This window comes from Mustelus asterias, chromosome 16, assembly GCF_964213995.1.
Source record: "Mustelus asterias chromosome 16, sMusAst1.hap1.1, whole genome shotgun sequence".
Taxonomy (NCBI): Eukaryota; Metazoa; Chordata; class Chondrichthyes; order Carcharhiniformes; family Triakidae; genus Mustelus; species Mustelus asterias.
Window position 1 is genome coordinate 38,008,622 of NC_135816.1, and position 14,248 is coordinate 38,022,869.

Consider the following 14,248-nt stretch of genomic DNA (forward strand, 5'->3'; position numbering starts at 1 on the left):
GCTTTCAAAATGACTTGTGATCTTGAATATTTTGTGGTTATCCAAGATTGAAAAAAGGAATTTCAGTCAATGTTCTTATGATTAAGTAATGAAAGACTAACATGAACAAACCTTCCATTTTTTTGATAGAACTTTTCTTCAAATTCGCGCAGTGTCTTGCGTAATTTCTTTCTCTCATCTCTTGCTTTCCAGAGTTGTTCAAGTAGTTCGGGCCTGTATATTTATAAAACAAAAATTGTTACATTTCTAAACTTAAAATTTGTGATTAAGTTTAGGAAGTTGAGAGAAACGACATGCTCAAATATAACTTTAAGAGCTGAATGTGCCAGCAACCACCTTAATAATCAATTTACTAATTTTAATATACATACCTGGTCCATGCACAAATAAAATTAACTTTTGTGATTAACACACAAAATAACATAGGATACTGGGATGGAGTTTCAACTTTGGGTGCAATCAACGGTCTAGGCATTCCTAAAATTGCCGTCATCTTGAGAGATGTTTATTTTCCCTCTAAAATTTCCACTCAAATTAATTTACTCATTTTCATATCATTAAATGAAAAAGCTACATGAAAAAGTGCAACTGGGCAGAGTTTCAAAATGAAATGTAAAAATTACGATCTGCTTAAAAAATTCCTCACTCGGTTTGTGGTTTAAAAAACATTTTTCAAAATTGTGATCCATCAGCATACCAGATTAGTTTCCATATGAGATGCAATGCTTTAAAATTCCATGAGGAGAAGGAAGGCTAAATGGAATGAGAAGGCAACTAGATTATTAGTTAGATATGTGCCAAATGGCCTTCTCCTGCTGCTAAATCTAATGGATCAGTCCCATCCAGCTGGACAACATTGGAGGTGGATGGTATGGTCAACCTGCCTGTAATAATAGCAGGTTAATTGAAGCAAAGTGGATTCATTGATGGGAGACCAGGTTATATGAATTTAATTTCACCAGTCTTCCATTGTACGCAAGATGAAGGAATAAAAGATTATTTCTGATCCAAGCCCAGACTTTCAATTTACTCCCAGGAAATGGGAGTTAGAAATCCAGGTGCACAAGGTAGCAGGACCAGTAAGTGGAGAGAGAATGGGACATGCAACAGTATAGTATGACCTGTTACAGGAGAGGTGACAAGGATCTTAGAGGAGGGGGAAAACAAATTTTCCCTCTTTGGTGCACAGCCCTGCAGCAATTTGGAATCTTCGAAATAAATAGGCAGCTCATAAAAATTCAGTGACTTAGGTCATAAGCCATCAGTGAACAAAGGAAAAGTTCTCAGAAGAATTTGTAGCCTGCCCAGCACAAAAAATTTAAATTGAACATTGAGTGAGCGTATTCGGATTGAGAGCAAACTGCTGCAATTAAATCTAAACATGGTTTGAATATGGGCCCACACATGTAGTACAATGCACATTGGCAGGGCTGGTAGTAAAGACACATGCCACTTGTTTCAGATCTGTTACCGTTAGAGAAAGAGATCTGGGCATCATAGTTCATAATTCTTAAAGGTTCACAACAAATATCATGAAGCTATTTCTAAGACAATTAGGATACTGGACTGCATTCACAGACTATTCAAAAAACAGAACACATTTTTCTCCTTGTACAAAATCATGGCAAGATTATTTAAAATACTGTGTCCAGTTTTGGACCCCTCATGATGGCTGATAGAGGCTTTGGAAAGCTTCATAGAAGTGCCACATGTATGATTACCAGCGTGGAACAATTTAGCTACGCGGAGAGGACGAAAAAGCCGCATCCATATACTTTTACAGAAATGCAAACACAGGGAATTTGATTAAGGTCTATTAAATGACACTAGCTTGTGTGCACACTTATTTCAATTGTTTAAGTGCTCCAGCAAAATAAAATGCACTAATATATTGTTAGCTATACATTACTTTTTCCACTCTTCAAATATTCAATTTTGCTTTCCTTAAAGAGATCATTGATGCTTTTGAAAATTAACTTGGAACAAATGATTTTGGAAGCATTCCTCAGCTCGATTTTTACATGTAAAACATCCATGCACTGGGAATGGATTAAGAAATGTTGTTTTTGAACATAGCACAAGAAATTACATTTTTTTGAACATAGCACAGTTTCATATCAAAATATTTAGTACATTACAATCAATTAAGACTGTCCAGTTGGCCACATCAAAATTGTATTAAAATTTGGATAATGATCTTCTCATTAATGCTTTTGATGCAAGAATAATTCTTTGTCTCCTCTTCCCACCAGTAGAAACAAAAGAATCTAATATTACACATCAAAATGTGATACTTCAATATTTTATCATATACTTACATTGATGCAGCATGCATGCTTGATACCCCTAGGTCAAGGCTCAGTCTTACTGAAGTCTCTTTTACAGCTGATGAAATTGTGCTGTGATCATTATCTAACTGATCTAAAAAATTCCTAGCATGTAAGTCTGGCCTTAGGGTAAGAGTGAAGTCTGCTGTCACATTACAATCATCCTCCTCCTCCTCTTCCTAAAAAACAAAAGCACAAAAACAAAGCTATAAACTGGTACTTTGCTGATCTATGTGCATACATACTATTAAATTCACAATTAAAATTCTAAATATTGCTGAGAGTTTTATTTTAGGTAATAGCAGGCTCATTCCATGATTAATAACTGGCCACAAGATCAATCTTTTCTATAGACTGCAAGACCATTCAACCAGCTAGTTTTAGTAACTAGATAAGTACATGTTAACTGATCTAAACAGTGTACAGTAAACTCCCTTTTAACATCTCTTTTCAAAAGTAAAACAAATTGAGATTTTTGTTTTGCTGGGCAGGTGGTGGAGGGAAGAGGAGTGAAAGAGAGAAAATCGAATATTTTTTACTTCCAAGATTTCCCAGGGCAAATTCCAACTCTTCGGTTTGGTAGTTTTACCTGAAAAATTAACTCTGGAGATGGTGGATTCAAAACATCACCAACCTTCAAAAATGTCAAATAAACGTGTTTAACTAACAAAGTAGTAAACACAAACAAAAAATTCTGGAAAATCTAAGCAGGTCTGACAGCATCTGTGGAGAGAGAACAGAGCCAAAGTTTCAAGTCTAGATGGCCCTTTGTCAGGGCTCAAAAGTAGTAAACATGCTTGGAGCCATAAGCATCACATGGAGCAAATTACTCCTGGATTGTTCTTAATTTTGTTAGGAAAAAGCTCTTAAATGAGATTCTGACTTCTGCCCAAGATAATACCAATGTAATTTCCCACAAAACAAATGGCAGATGTCCAAGTATGGAATGGAAGAAATTTCTGCCAAATGATCCACAAATCTATCTTATACACCAGACATGTTTACAGAAAATCCAAAGCAGATTTGTGAACAGTCTGTTCTTTACTTGGTATTATACCATACCACACTCCTTTATTAACAATCTACAAGCTGTGTCAACTAGCAGAATGACTAAACTGGAATTAAGCGACAGTTTTCAGTACATATTTTCATTATTTATATACCTTCTCAAACGATTCTAAACTGAACTTCAGTATCATTGTTGCATTATCAAAATGTTCAATGGGATTTCATAAACTGCCATTAAAACAATCTGGAAGGTTATGCAACTGATAAAATTACAAGTAATGATTCAACTTGATACATTGCGAATACAAATTAAACCTTACCTTTATCTCTTCAAAGAAGTGAGCTGTTTCACCTTCAATGATTGGCTGTAATGTCTGGCCACGACGTTTGGTTGATGGTGAACCCTGGAAGAGATTGGTGAAAAGCATCATTATCTTGTCTTTTTGACGATTTGACAATAGAAAAAGGCCAAGTGGCACTTTAGCCTCCTTATCATATGAGATTGCCAATGTGAAAACTAATCCCATTCTAAAAAATACTTTGCTTTGATAATCCCATACTGCATAATTTAATGAATTGTGTGTTAACATTGCGAAAGACCAAGATGTAGTACTATTTTTATAAAACAGATTTTCTATTGCTATTTGACATTTTCACTGGAGATGCCCCCGCACCACCCCCCCCCCCCCCCCTCCACTCGCCAAACAAAGGGAGCTATTTGAGTTTAGAGCAAATTTACACTTCGTTAATTTTTCCAAATTTATTTAGCCCATTGACAGGTGTGAAAAATCAGGAAGATCCAACAAGGGAATTCAGTGAAGATACACAAGGCTGTAACCTATCACACTGAATGAGTAAACATTCACATTAAGTACATTTATTTGTGTTGTGTGTGAAGTTGTTTTCTACTAAAAGCAGTGCACATGGCTAAAACAGAATCACCACAGCGATACATGTGCATAAGGCAGTGATTTCTAATGGACAACACTGTTCTATGCCCCTCAGTACATCCAGCGTGCATATCATGGTGGGAACACCAAAATGGCTCGAGATACTAAATCAATATTTTGCCTCAGTTTTCACAGTGGAGGACAAGAGTATCATCTCCCAGTGACAACAGAAAATGTAGAAGTTATAGAAAAGGAGGAACTTAGAATTATCACTTGGGAAAAAGTACTGAGCAAACTATTGGGATTGAAGGCAGGCAAGTCCCTAGGGCCTGATGGCCTACATCCTAGGGTCTTAAAGGAAGTGGGGTTGGGAATAGTGGCTCCATTGGTTACAATAGCCCAAACTTTCCTGGATGCGGGAAAGGTTCCAGTGGATTGGAAAAATGCTGACACCCTTATTCAAAACAGGAGGGAGGCAAAATGCAGGAAACTATAGGCCAATTAGTTTAACATCTGTCATTAGGAAATTGGGTTATAATCCATTATTAAGGAAGTAATAACAGGACATTTAGAAAGTCAAAATGCAATCCATTAGAGTCAGCATGGTTTTATGAAGGATAAATCATGTTTGACTAATTTGCTGGCGCTCTTTGAAGATGTAACAAGTTGGATAATGGGAATCCTGGAGATGTAATATACCTGGACTTCGAGAAAGCATTTGAGAAGGTGCCACACAAAAGATTAATACACAAGGTTAGTTCACATGGGATTAAGGATAATGTATTAGATTGGACAGAGGATTGGCTAGCCAACAAAATGCAGAGATTCGGAATAAATGGGTCTCTTTCAGGTTGGCAAGATGTAACTCGTGGGGTGCCACAGAGTTTGGTCCTCAGGCCCCAACTATTTATAATCTATCTTAATGACTTGGACGCAAAGATAGTAGGTACCGTAGCCAAATTTGCAGATGACACTAAAATAGGTGTATAGCAAGTTACAAAAATTAAATAAGAAATTTACAAATGGACATGAATAAGTTAAGTGAATGGGGCAAAATCTGGCAGATGGAGTTTAACGTGGATAAGCATGAGATTATCCATTTTGGTAGGAAAAATACGAAGGCAAATTATCTTAAATAGAGAAAAACTTGAGTGCTTCGGTGCAGAGGGACCTGGGTGTCCTTATGCATGAACCATAGAAAACTAGTATGTAGGTACAGCAGGTAATAAGGAAGACAAACTGTTAAAGGAATAGAATATAAAAGTAGCGAAGTGTTGATGCTACTATACAAGGCATTTGTCAGACCCCACTTAGAATATTGCATACAGTTTTGGTCCCCTTACTTGAGGGGGGAATGTGGTTGCATTGGAGGTGGTTCAGAGGAGGTTCACTGGATTGATTCCAGAAATGAGGGGGAAAAATTGGGCAGCTTAGGCCTATACTCCCTGGAGTTTCGAAGAATGAGGGGAAATCTAATTGTGTACATGATGATAAGGGAAGTTGACAAAGCGGACGTGGAGAGGATGTTTCCCTTGTAGAGGTGGCAGATTTAAAACAGAAATGAGAAATCACTTCTCGCAAAGGGTTGAGAGTCTGTGGAATTCACTACCCCAGAGCGTGGTAGATGCCAAGACAATGAGTAAATTTAAGGTAGAGGTGGACAGATTTTTAATGAGCAATTGAAGAGCTATGGTGAACGGGCAGAAAAGTGGAGTTGAGGTCGAGATGGGATCAGCCATGATCGTATCAAATGGCAGAGCAGGCTTGAGGGACTAAATTGCCTAATCCTGCTCCCAGTTATTATGTTCTTCTTCTCTTTCAAAAAAGATGTGGCTTTGAAACAGACAAAAGGATTGTAGGAGTAGGAATAAGGTATTTTCCTGCCGCTGCTGGAAATTGCCATAAAAGGGGGAGGTGTAAATATTGTACTCCTGCATGTCTACTCATTGCATGCCTTGGTAGTAGCTGGAAAGCACTCTGGTCAACTACTGTTACACAATTTGTTTAATTTACTGTATGTCTATGGTAAACTGTTCAGTTTTAAAACTGTCTCGTTGGGTCTTCTTGGGATTATAGAAGGAATAAGGTATTTTCCAGTCATTGCAGGGAATTTCTAAACTGCTTGGAAATGGACTCTGTTTCTTGTAGTTTTCTTAACTTCAAATGCAACTGACTGCCTGGGGCTTGTTTAAGAGCAAACTCTACCTCTTTTCTCACTTTAGAATCCTTCAAAATCATGTTTGTACCAAGATTGTAATGAGAACAGGAGCTGAGTGACCCTGGTGGAATGCAAACTGAGCATCCGTAAACAAGTTATGGCTGATAAGTGTTGCTGGATAGCACTATTGATGATCCCTTCCATCACTTTGCTGATGATCGAGAGTGCAATAATGGGGCAGTAATTGGGCTGGATTGGAATGAACTACTGAGAAATTCTTGCTGATGGACATTCATGATCCCCCACCCAAAGTACATTCTGCATCCTTGCCACCCTCAGTGCTTCCTCCAAATAGTGTTCAACATGGAGGAACACTGATTCATCAGTTGAGAGAACACAGTATGTGGTAATCAGCAGAAAGTTTCCTTGCCTACGTTTGACCTGGTGCCATGAGACTTCCAGAGTTGATGTGCAGGATTGTTTCATTAACTCATTGTGCTACTGACTGGGGCTGATACCCAGTTGTATAGGATTTGCAGTGTCCTAGGTCCATCACAGTGACTGATAATAGCAACCTTACTTTGCTGCCTGACGTTACTTCATTTTAAACTTATTCTAAACTTGGCAAAAGTACCCTTGTGACTACTTTTTGTTTGAACAGTGTCCCGATCACAAGATTATCAAAGGCAAACTCCACACAGACAGTGACCCAAGACTGGAATCAATCTCGGGTCCCTAATGCTGTGAGGCAGCAGTGCTAATCACTGTGCCACCGTGCTGCTTAATCCACCATCCCTCAGTCCATCTTTTGCTGAATCATCCATGGTCTTGCTAACTCTAAACTAGATTAATCTTGGCTGGCATCACATCTTGCACTTTCTGGGAACTTTACCACATCCAAATCTCTGCTATCTATATCCTAACTTTCACCAAACCCCAGTCACGCATCACCCTCGGGTTCACTTATCCATGCTGACCTGCAGCCGCAAATGCCTTCATGTCAAAATCCTCACCTTTGTGTTCAAATCCATACCCATGGTCTCAATCCGGCCATTCTCTGAAAACTCTTCCTGCCTTAAAACTCAAGAGTATAGAATTCCTCCAGCTCCGGTCTATTGTCCATGTACCACTTCCTTCATCCCACCACTGACAGCCATGCATTCAGCATTCTGCACACCAAGCTTTAGAATTCCTTCCCTGAATCTCTCTGCCTCTCTTACCTCTTTTAATGCACACTTTAGGGTGTGAATTAATGCTTGTTCAAAGACATCTCACAACACCAGGTTAAAGTCCATCAAGTTTATTTGGTATCATGAGTTTTCGGAGCGCTGCTCCTTCATCAGGTGAGTCTTGATGAAGGAGCAGCGCTCTGAAAGCCCGTGATACCAAATAAACTTGTTGGACTTTAACCTGGTGTTGTGAGATTTCTTACTGTGCCCACCCCAGTCCAACGCAGGCATCTCCACATCTTGTTCAAAGAGATGTAACTTAATATCCCCTTTTTGTGTCACGTTTTGTCCGATTATGCTGCTGTGATGTTTTACTATGTTGAAGGCACTGTATAAAACGCAAGTTGTTATTTGAGGAACCTTCACACTTACGATTACTGGTGTTGCACTTGCTTTGGCCAACATCTGTTTCACAAGTCTGTATCTGTCATATAAAGGCTTCACCAGCTGCCTTTCTTCCCTGGTAACCTGGAACAATTAGACAAACTTAATTGAATCATAGAATCCCTACAGCGATAGTAGAAGGCCACTGAGCCCATTGAATCTGCAGCAACTCTCTGACAGAACATCTTACCCAGGCCCTGTCCCCATAACCCTATGTATTTACCCCACTAATGCTCCTAACCTACACATCTTGGAACACTAAGCGGCAATTTAGCATGTCCAATCAACCTAATCTGCACACCTTTGGAGTGACGGGAGAAACTGGACCACTCGGAGGAACCCCACACAGATATGGAGAATGTGTAAACTCCACAGTCGCCCAAACCCAGAATTGAACCTGGGTTCCTGCACTGTGAGACAGCACTGCCACTCACTGTGCTGCCCATTGAGTACTAAACACAAAGAAAAGCAAACCGGACATAAACGTACCCTTTCGGGATAATTAATGAGGTGACTCCTTTCATAGATGGTTCCATTGTCTCAATATCTACACTAAACAGTTAATAAACAGATCATTACACTCATTTTACTCTCAAAATAACTCAGTGCTGTTATTTATTACTTTTTTCATTCATTCATATTACTTTATCAATACCACGGAATACAGTAGTCTAATCCCAATACAATTTTCAGATACAATTTGCAAACCATTTTAGCTTCACCTTGGAAGCTTGTAATGCTACCCGAATCACTGGTCTTTAAAAATTCACAATTTTTAATTCATCAACATTAGCTAATGTTAAGTTGTTTCTATCCAAAGGCAATAACAACTGTACATCATAAAAAATTCTCACAAGAGTCATATTTACTGCACAGCATAAAAATACTTTACTGCATAACAAACAACAAATGTAACACTTGTTACCTCAAGATTTGCACTCCATTTTGTACATTTCTCCAATCAGTTCTAAAATATCTTACATTTTAAACTGCATCAAATTCACTCCTCACTTGATGAAGATTGATAATTTATGTTGAAGTAATGCTTAATTAATGCAACGCTTGACATTTAAGTTTAGATTTAAAAGCGTCAATAACCATGCTTGATCAACTTAAAATAGATAAAATTTAATGTACCGGATGTCCATGAATGCTCTCAAAATATAACAGACTCTTCTGAAGGGCTATCTTCTCTGCTGTTAAATGGTTTTGTCTCATTTCCTGTTGATTAGATACATTTGGAATTAAACAATGTGAAATTCTAATGGCAATACTCAACATCTCAAATGTTGTTAAGCTATAAGCTTGTGCACAGTTTCCATTTGCATTTTAAATAGTCTGGGTCAATTATGATTTATTTTTCTTTTTGCCATATGAGGCAGGTTCAATGGCAACATCTAAAAAACATTTGAATAAGTACATGGATGGGAAAGGATTAGAGGGATTCTGGGCCAAACGTGGGCAATTGGGACTATCTGGGAGGACACATTGGTCGGCATGGACTGATTCGATTTGATTTATTATTGTCACATGTATTAACATAGTGAAAAGTATTGTTTCTTGCGCGCTATACAGACAAAACATACCATTCATAGAGAAGGAAACAAGAGAGTGCAGAATGTAGTGTTACAGTCATAGCTAGGGTGGAGAGAAAGATCAACTTAAGGTAGCTTCATTCAAAAGTCTGATGGCAGCAGGGAAGAAGCTGTTCTTGAGTCAGTCGGTACGTGATCTCAGACTTTTGTATCTTTTTCACGACGGAAGGTGGTGGAAGAGAGAATGTCCGGGGTGCGTGGGGTCCTTCTATGGAACCATCTATGAAAGGGATCCTTAATTATGCTGGCTGAATGCCAAGGCAGCGGGAAGTTTAGACAGAGTCAATGGATGGGAGGCTGGTTTGCGTGATGGATTGGGCTACACTTGTAGTTCCTTGTGGTCTTGGGCAGAGCAGGAGCCATACCAAGCTGTGATACAACCAGAAAGAATGCTTTCTATGGTGCACCTGTAAATGTTGGCAAGAGTCATAGCTGACATGCCAAATTTCCTTAGTCTTCTGAGAAAGTAGAGGTGTTGGTGGGCTTTCTTAACTATAGTGTCGGCATGGGGGAGGAGACTAGGACAGGTTGGTGGCGATCTGGACACCTAAAAACTTGAAGCTCTCGACCCTTTCAACTTCATCCCCATCGATGTAGACAGGGGCATGTTCTCCTTTATGCTTCCTGAAGTCGATGACAATCTCCTTCATTTTGTTGACATTGAGGGAAAGATTATTGTTGCTGCACCAGTTCACCAGATTCTCTATCTCATTCCTGTATTCTGTCTCATCATTGTTTGCGATCCAACCCACTACAGTGGTGTCGTCAGCAAACTTGAAAATCAAATTGGAGGGGAATTTGGCCACACAGTCATAGGAGTATAGTAGGGGGCTGAGAACACAGCCTTGTGGGGCACTGGTGTTGAGGATGATCGTGGAGCAAGTGTTGTTGCCTATCCTTACTGATTGTGGTCTGTGAGTTAGGACGTTCAGGATCCAGTCGCAGAGGGAGGTGCCGAGGCCCAGGCCACGGAGTTTGGAGATGGGTTTCGTGGGAATAATAGTGTTGAAGGCTGAGCTATAGTCAATAAATAGGAGTCTGACATAGGTGTCCTTGTTATCTAGGTGTTCCAGGGTTGAGTGCAGGGCCAGGGAGATGGTGTCTACTGCGGACCTGTTGTGGCGGTAAGCAAATTGTAGTGGATCCAAGTAGTCCAGGAGGCTGGAATTTATTAGTGCCATGACTAATCTTTCGAAGCACTTCATAATGATGGTGTCAGAGCCACTGGCTGATAGCCATTAAGGCACGCTGCTTGTTTTTTCTTAGGAACCGGGATGATGGTCATCATCTTGACGCAGATAGGGACCTCAGATTGTTGTAAAGAGAGGTTGAAGATGTCTGTGAATACCACCGCCAGCTGATCCACGCAGGATCTGAGTGCTCCTCCGGGTACCCCATTCAGGCCAGTCGCTCTCCATGGGTTGACCTTCAAGGCGGCTACTCTGACATCTGCAATGGTGACCCCAGATACAGGTTCATCCAGGGCTTCCAGGGTGGAGGGCATGCTCTCGCTCACCTCTTGCTCAAAACGGGCGTAGAATGCATTGAGCTCATCAGGGAGGGGTGCGTTGGAGCCAGTGATTTTACATGCCTTCATCTTGTAGCCTGTTATGTCTTGTGGACCTTGGGACTCTAGCTTGGTCCGGTACTGTCTTTTGGCATCTTTGATGGATCTTATTAGATCGTATCTCTTATTAGATCGTATCTGGTTTTCTGGTATAGGTCAGTCTCGCCTAACTTGAACGCCTCAGACCTGGACTTCAGCAAGCAGTGGATATCCCTGTTCATACATGGTTTCCGGTTGGGGAACACACGGATTTGCTTCTTTGGCACACTTACTAATGAAGTCAGTTGCTGTAGTGGCATACTCGTTCAGGCTGGTCGCAGAGTTTTTAAATACTGACTAGTCCACTGACTCCAAGCAGCCCCGTAGGAGATCATCTGATTCCTCAGACCAACACTGCACGACTTTCTTTGATGATTCTCCCACTTCAGTTTTTGCTTGTAAGCTGGGAGCAGGAGCACAGCCTTGTGGTCCGATTTGCCAAAGTGTGGGTGGGCGATAGAGCGGTAGGCATATTTGATATTTGTGTCGCAGTGGTCTAGGATGTTTGGGCCTCTGGTGGAATAGGAGACGTGTTGGTGGTAATTTGGTAGTACGCTCTTGAGCTTGGCCTGATTGAAGCCCCCGGCTACGATGAACAAGGCCTCGGGATGTTTTGTCTCAAGGCTATTTGTAGTGGTGTATATTCCGTCCAGCACGATCCTCACGTGTGCATGGGGTGGGATGTAAACTGCCATCAGGATAACAGAGGTGAACTCCCGCGGAAGGTAGTAGGGGTGGCATTTTAGTGTCAGGTTCTGGGTCTGGGGAGCAGAAAGTTGCCAGTGTTACTACACCTAGGCACCACGAGGTGTTGATTAGGAAGCAGACTCCACCTCCCCTAGCCTTGCTTGAGGTCGCTGCATGGTCCATTCGATGGATTGAGAAGCCCTCTGGTTGTAGGGCACTGGTTCAGCTGAAGGGCCTGTTTCCGTGCTGTATTGCTCTATGACTATGTACTGTGCTACAGGCCCAAATCTTCCCGTCCCCGAATCAGAGATTGGATGTGCGGTTGGAGTATTGGCACCATGTGGAAACTCTGATGTAGGCCCATGTAGGATTTGTTCAGGAAGTTTCAACTTCCAATGGGCAATTTCCCTGCTCCCCAGGATCCTCCACAAACTCCCTCTACACTGAGCTAGGGTCAGATTTAAACAGTTCCAACGTACTGGCCCAGATAGCTACCCAGGAACGGTTAGACAAATTAAAACCTTGTCCAACATCTGGATTATACATCTGATCCCCCACCCGACATCACTCACACTGACACCACTGTCCCCGCAGCCAACTACCTCCTTGACAACCCCCTGAAGAGGCCCAAAAGCAACCTCACCCAAAAGCAACCTTACCCATTCACTAACATTCAACTGGACTACACCCTCTCCTTTCTTTCTCCCCTATGTACTCTATGAACGGTATGTTTTGTCTGTATAGCGCCCAAGAAACAATCCTTTTCACTGCATCCCAATTCATGTGACAATAGTAAATAGAATAAAAACACAAACCTGCCATATGGAAGCTGGTGCCATAAAATGGGTGCTTCCCCTTGACCAAGTTTCCCAAATGGTGCCATACTCCGTATTTCTGGAAAAGCCAGAAATGTAGAATGGCACTGAGTTGGGAGAATTTGTGAGAGCAGTGGTAATCAGATATGACTGCAGCTTCTCGGAAGATTCGGGTAATTAAAATCAACCACATTTTCATAATGCAACAGTGTATTGTACTATTTTGTCCTCTATGAGACAGGAAGTACCAAACCTGCACCAGCTGTGTTATTCAGCTAAGCCTTAAATCTCTTCCAGAAGCTACACTATTTCAAGAGAAGTTCTCACTACAAAATGTTCAGTTACAACTGTGCAGCTTGTACTACACACTTAATCCATCGAAACAGCACAACTTCAAATCAGATTTTTAAAAATGTTAAAATATTTACATGAAATAGGAAGAAGTGGAATTCATATCTGTCGCTCTACAAGATCAACCAAATGCTGCAGACAAAAGTCTACGATCTAAACAATACCTTGATATCCTCTGGCCAATCTTCCTCAGCTCGTTTTTCTTTAAGTCTTTTTAGGATTGTTTCTAATGTTGATTCCTTCGATGGCTTTTTCTCCTTCTCAAATGTTTCTTTAGATACATCTCTTTGCTCGTGTTCCAGACAGGAACCAAAGCTCTTTGGGAGAGTATTGCTGCGCGGCCTTACAACAGGTTGAATTTCCAAATCATTTTCTGAAGTTTTATATTTTGCTTCTGTAATGAAAGTACAAACAAAAACTCAAAGTCACAGTTTATATATATATGCAGCCATCATTAAAATCACATCAAGTTCCAATTCATAGTAGCTGCTGCATCAACTTGAACACAGTACATTAAGAATCTTGTACTTTGAATATGTAACTGAAGCTCTGGACAAGACAGGTATAGCAATTCAATTGGGCTGTAAAGAGTTTTTTCTATCATAAGCTTAAGTGGTTTCATTGTAGATGTGATCATGATTTTATAAAACTCCAGGTTTTGAATAATAAATTAAGCTGCGTCTAATGTGGCTCTCACTTCAAAAATGGGACGCAAGGTGCAGTGTTTTTTTTACATTTCTTTCATTTGTGGGCATTGCCGGCTAGGCCAGCATTTATTGCCCTTTCCTAATTGCCCTAGAGGGGGTGGTGGTGAGCTGCCTTCTTAAACCACTGCAGTTCAGGTGGTGTAGGTACACTCTCAGCGCTGTGAGAAAGATTGACCCAGCAGCAGTGAAGGAATGGCAATATAGTTTTAATGATGTGGATAATGAAGGCAGATATCCACTCAATCTGATGAAAGAGCAGCGCTCCGAAAGCTAATGGCATTTGCTACCAAATAAACCTGTTGGACTTTAACCTGGGTGTTGTTAAAACCCTTACAATACAGTTTTAACACAGTAAGAAGTCTCACAACACCAGGTTAAAGTCCAACAGGTTTATTTGGTAGCACAAGCCACTAGCTTTTGGAGCGCTGCTCCTTCATCAAGTGAGTGAGAGTTCTGATCACAAATAGGGCATATAAAGACACAAACTCAAT

The 14,248-nt window shown here is 40.6% G+C and overlaps 1 protein-coding gene across 7 annotated transcripts in view; it reads right to left on the reverse strand.

Annotated features, from left to right (window-relative positions):
• Positions 1 to 14,248, reverse strand: part of fam13b (family with sequence similarity 13 member B) — a 108,693-nt gene that overhangs the window by 5,712 nt on the left and 88,733 nt on the right. For 4 of the 7 annotated variants that reach the window (XM_078230957.1, XM_078230956.1, XM_078230962.1 and 1 more), the window contains 6 exons: positions 13,215 to 13,444; positions 9,134 to 9,217; positions 7,985 to 8,080; positions 3,656 to 3,739; positions 2,319 to 2,506; positions 112 to 213 (listed from right to left, as the gene is read on the reverse strand). In XM_078230957.1, the coding sequence (XP_078087083.1) occupies positions 112 to 213; positions 2,319 to 2,506; positions 3,656 to 3,739; positions 7,985 to 8,080; positions 9,134 to 9,217; positions 13,215 to 13,444 (784 nt within the window). The remainder of the gene's footprint in view (positions 1 to 111; positions 214 to 2,318; positions 2,507 to 3,655; positions 3,740 to 7,984; positions 8,081 to 9,133; positions 9,218 to 13,214; positions 13,445 to 14,248) is intronic. The other 3 variants (XM_078230960.1, XM_078230958.1, XM_078230963.1) reach the window with 1 other exon arrangement.